Consider the following 5083-nt stretch of genomic DNA (forward strand, 5'->3'; position numbering starts at 1 on the left):
GGGGTCGGAACTCAGAACTTCCTAGGTATAACTGCTCTTTTCAAACTTATAACCTGTATCTTGGTTAACCGTAAATTACTGGGGTTGTAGGATTGACGAGTTTTATATATAATTGAAAGCTATTGGAAGCATTTATTTCAGTTTTCTATGCATCTTGTTGTTTGTGGAAATATAGTCAAAACCCAAGAAATCTTGAATTGTTACTCTGAATAAGCACCTTGTTGTTTCTGAACTATATATGTGCATATATCAGGTTTAGGTGGTTGCCGACTTGCAGTTTGTTACTGACACCATGTATGTAACTATGCATTGCGGTATCTTGTAACTTCCCCTTTACAATGTTCCTATATGGTTGGTGTTGATGTTTCAAAGTAGTTTTCCTCTTGATCAAGGATCTCGCTCAGGAGTTTGCATTACTGTCTGTCTGTTCCTTTTTTCTTTGAATGGTTGCCATTTTATCTTTCATAATCTCCATGACCGTTGCTATACATTTTATAAAACTGCCCCTCTTGCCCTTTCTTTTCTTTCTTTAACCTTGGTTTCACTAAATTAGATTGGTTTTAACTAATAATGTTCCTCAATAATTTCAATGACTTTTATTTATTCACTTGTAGATACTAATAAGAGAAACTTTCTATGAATTCTGTGCGGCAATGCATGAAAATGATGGATGCCAAGAATAAATAATATGTTGTCTTTGTTATGAGCATACTAACTTGTGGAGCATATATGAAAGTAATGGCAAATGATGCAGTGAAATAAGGCATGATAAGAACTGCGGGTTTCAATTATCTTGTGCCATACTTATGGTTGTGGATATTGGATGCTACCTTTGAAAAATACATAAACAAAGTAGATAGTTGTAGCTGTGAAAATTCTACTTTGCTTCTGTGGATTCATGCTTATGCATGTTCAACTCATTGGTTGCTGTGAGAACGAGGATTGAAGAAGTAGAGACGTTTGGAAGTGGCATTGTGAATTGTGATTCAACTTATATGTATTAGCTATGGGCATTGTGATAATGAGGATCTGACTTTGGGCAGGACTCTTGACACATCTAAGCGTTGTCCCTCATGTGAGTTGCCTTCCGGTTCTGCCAAGAGCCCAAGCAGGTTCATAGAGTGACTCTACTAAGAACCTGAGTGCTTGAAGAGGTCGACTGAAGAGGCGACGAGTTCACAAAGCGGGAGCAACTCAACAGGCAAATCATGTGTGTTGTGTGTGGTTGGACTCGAACATGTGCCTTATAACATATAGGGCACTTATGGGTGAGAATCCTAGGCACTCGTGCTCCAAGAATTCATCGTCTTTTCAGACTACCTCTTCAAGCACTTAGGCTTTCGATAGAGTTATTCTGTACTTGCTTGGACTCTTGATAGAGTCGAGAAACAAAATCCCCATGGAGAGCAATACCTGATGTATTTGAGGGGCTGACCCAGGGTTCAGTCCTTAACAAAAGGGGAATGTAGAGTGATCTAAAAGGAGGCAAGAACATCCGTAACTCTAAATCCTTACAAATCTTAGTTTATTCAGGAAATAAATTAGTTGTTAACATCTTCTCAGTGCTTCTATTACTAGTATTGACAATGAAGGTGACATTTTAAAATTAAAAAAATTACTCAGTTAAATCCACATTTATGTATGGTTGTGAATGTCCTAGCACAGCAAAGCAAAGCAAAGCAAAAGGCAAAAGACATGTGAGTGGTGATTGGATTAGCCACATTCATATGGGGATTGGGGACAGCGCTATCAATCACTTACCATATTTGCCTTTTTGAACTTGAAAAGGTGAAGCCGAACACAGCCTAATGATCAGATTTCATCAAGCCCTCTTACCATCTTTGAATTCAAAAGCAATTACATTTGTGGTCTGCTTGGCCACCTATTGGTACTACTTGAACCACACACCTACCTAAATATCTCAAGTCATCCCATTTATGATCATCATCATCATCCATGAATAAAGCAGTATGATGATCTACCTTCAACAACGTTAGCTCAGACATTTTCTTTATTACAAATGGAACTAAAACAGGCGCCGCATGTGATTCAATGGTTGTTGATCTGCTGGTTACACTTGTGTTTCAGATAGGTACTCTTTTTTGGCTTGACTACGACTCTCAGTTTCAAACAAGAATATGAACGAGACACTCAAAATCTCAAGTGCTGGCAGCATTAATGCCAATTCATTCATCTAATAACGCAATTTTTGAATATGCTAAGGGAGATGGAAATTGTACAAGTAGGGTGATGGGGAATGGTTTGCCAGACGACAGTAATTTTTACTGAAACAAGATTAATACAATCATAGGAAGAACAAAACAAATGTTCGAATACATAGTATGGCAATGTACAAACATAAGGTATCTTAAGAAATGATCAGTTTGAATACTTGTCAAAGCTGCTGCTGGAAGTAGAGCTAGACTCATTCTGTTGCTGATGCAGCTGCTGCTGTTCCTCATATTGCAGCTGCTGCTGTTCCTCATATTGCAGCTGCTGCTGTTGTTGATCACCTTGCCAAACCCAAACAATATCTTGGAGAGCAGGTCTCATTTCCTCTTTTAGTATCTGCTGATATTCCAAAGTGTCTCCATTAGATTTCTTAATCTCCACCAGATGAAAAGTCCGAGTCACTTCAAAAATCTCCGCATCAATCGACAGGATCCCCTTTCTACCCTCCTTTAGCCTTTCCATTTTCAGAACACCTGCATCCTTCTTTTTCACCTTTAGTCTCAAATGTCTAGCAGCTTCTTCCAGCTTAGAGATGATGACTGAGGCAGGTTGTCTGGACGAAAATCTCGTTTCTCTCTTTTCAGAAACTCCGTCAAACAATCCTGACAGGTCAAATCCACAGATTAGATCAAAAGCATTTAGACTTCGAAGTTGAACTGGTTCTTGTTTAGTCTCAGCACTGTCATTGCTATTCCCACAAGGAGCAGAGGGACCCATGTCCGGAGAAGCTTGCTCATTTTCCTTTTCCAATTTTTTCTGTTCTACATTCAATCCTTTTTTAAACCAAGCACTTCCCCTGATCCTAGACATTGAAATCCTAGAAGTGGGATTTGGATCCAACATCTTACACACTAGCCTGCGTGCTTCTAAAGGGAACCAGCTAGGAAATCTGAACTCCGCTTTGCCAATTTTCCTATACAACTCCATCAAGTTTGAATCATGAAATGGGAGATAACCTGCCAATAACACGTATAACACCACTCCACAAGACCAAACATCAGCTGCTACTCCATCGTAACCTTTTCTGTTGATCACTTCAGGAGCCACATATGCAGGAGTACCGCAAGTAGTATGAAGCAGGCCATCTTGGCGCTTTGATTCTGCTAGCGCACTTAACCCAAAGTCAGAGACCTTTAGATTCTCATTCTCATCCAACAGAATGTTCTCGGGCTTTATATCGCGGTGAAAAACACCCCTACTATGGCAAAAATCCACTGCATTGATCAGCTGAATAAAATACTTTCTTGCAACATCAACCTTTAGTCTTCCATTAGCAACTTTGTTAAAGAGCTCTCCACCTTTGCAGTATTCCATAATAAAGAAAATCTTACTTTTGGTGGCCATTACCTCATAAAGCTGCACGATATTAGGATGCCTAGCAATTCTCATCACTGAAATCTCTCGCTTGATCTGATTAATCATACCAACTCTCATGACCTTGTCTTTGTCTATCACTTTAATGGCCACACTCATGTTGTTTTGTATACACCTTGCATAATATACTTTTGCAAAGGTACCTTGGCCAAGTAACCGACCAATTTCATACCTTTGTGTTAACACACTTGGTTTATTTTCCATTCCGAACTAAACTAATATATAGAGATATCAACTAACCCTGGCAAGCACAACTTATGTAATTTACACAGCAGGTAGTTCTGGTATTATAATGAGCTCAACCGTCTCCGCAAAGTTCACGCAATACCAGAAAAGGTGCTCTCGTATCACTTATATGCCAATTCTGCTTCTGTGCATGGAGAGTTAGTGATGGTTCGCCAATAACTCCAAATCCAGAATCATCAAAGATGAAAAAGGATCGAAAAGCCGTAAGCTCATCAACTTCAAAAATGGAATTTTGAACGATGAGGCACATCTTCCAGCATTCCCAGGCTTTTTACCCTCTCTTTGGGAACCAACTTGAGAACGCTGAAAGGATTTACCAGAGGAAATCCGAAGGACCCTCAATCAAAATTTTAACAATTACTTGTCAGAATTTGAAGTCGATTCGAAACCTGCAAAGAGAATAATTATACACCTTCAATATCTTAACTTCGAATACATAAACCAAAAAAAAAAAAAAAAAAAAACACAGATGGCCGCAGAGAAGTTCATCATTTCCAGCTATTGCCCACAAATGAAACTCAGTTCAATTAGAATACAAGATTGCAAGATATTCAATATTCATTGTGCAGAAAAAAAAAAGGGGGACAAAATTTAAACCAAAAGGTTAAATTTTGCATTCAAGATGGACGAAATAACAAGTCAATCAATATCCCACCATCAAAGCATAAATCAAATGGCAATAAGGAGAATCAAAGAAGGCAGATTCAATAACAAATCCCTCATAATAAAGAAATACCTTCTTTTTTCTGGGTTTTGGAGGACGAACACTGATCCCAATCCTTGAGATTATTATGTTGAAGCTGTTTTTTGACAGGAATAAAAATAATCAGAGCTTTGCTTAATTATAAGGGTTTTGTATTTTTTTAAAGTTAAAATATGCCTATAGTCCCTGAGCTTTTGAAAATTAGGAATTTAGTCTCTATACTTGTATTTCTAGTAATTTAGTCTCACTATTTTTTTTATTTTAAAATTCAGGCCCAATGGTTAATTACAACTAAGTGAGTAGTATTTTTTAAGGGTGAATAAAACTTGATTTGATCTGAAAAAATAAAAATAAAATTGAATTTTAAGTTAATCGAATCGAGTTATTCGAATAAGTAATTCAAGTTTTGAGTTCAAATCGAGATGAATTTTACAATTTGAATAACTTGAATCATTCGAATAATAGATTGATGTAAATAACTTTTTGGTCCCTGTCAAGTTTAAAAATGAGCAAATGGGTCACTCTCAA

General features: G+C 37.6%; 1 protein-coding gene across 1 annotated transcript; it reads right to left on the minus strand.

Moving 5' to 3' along the window:
* Positions 1-2248: 2248 nt before the first annotated feature.
* On the minus strand, positions 2249-4715 carry LOC108483274 (CBL-interacting serine/threonine-protein kinase 2). Its single transcript, XM_017786559.2, has 2 exons — positions 4589-4715; positions 2249-4241 (listed from the first exon to the last, which is right to left on the minus strand). The coding sequence occupies exon 2, from the start codon at positions 3808-3810 to the stop codon at positions 2380-2382; it is 1431 nt and encodes a 476-aa protein (XP_017642048.1). The 5' UTR covers positions 3811-4241; positions 4589-4715; the 3' UTR covers positions 2249-2379.
* Between the last annotated feature and the right edge of the window lie 368 nt (positions 4716-5083).

Source organism: Gossypium arboreum, chromosome 1 (assembly GCF_025698485.1).
Source record: "Gossypium arboreum isolate Shixiya-1 chromosome 1, ASM2569848v2, whole genome shotgun sequence".
Lineage (NCBI taxonomy): Eukaryota > Viridiplantae > Streptophyta > Magnoliopsida > Malvales > Malvaceae > Gossypium > Gossypium arboreum.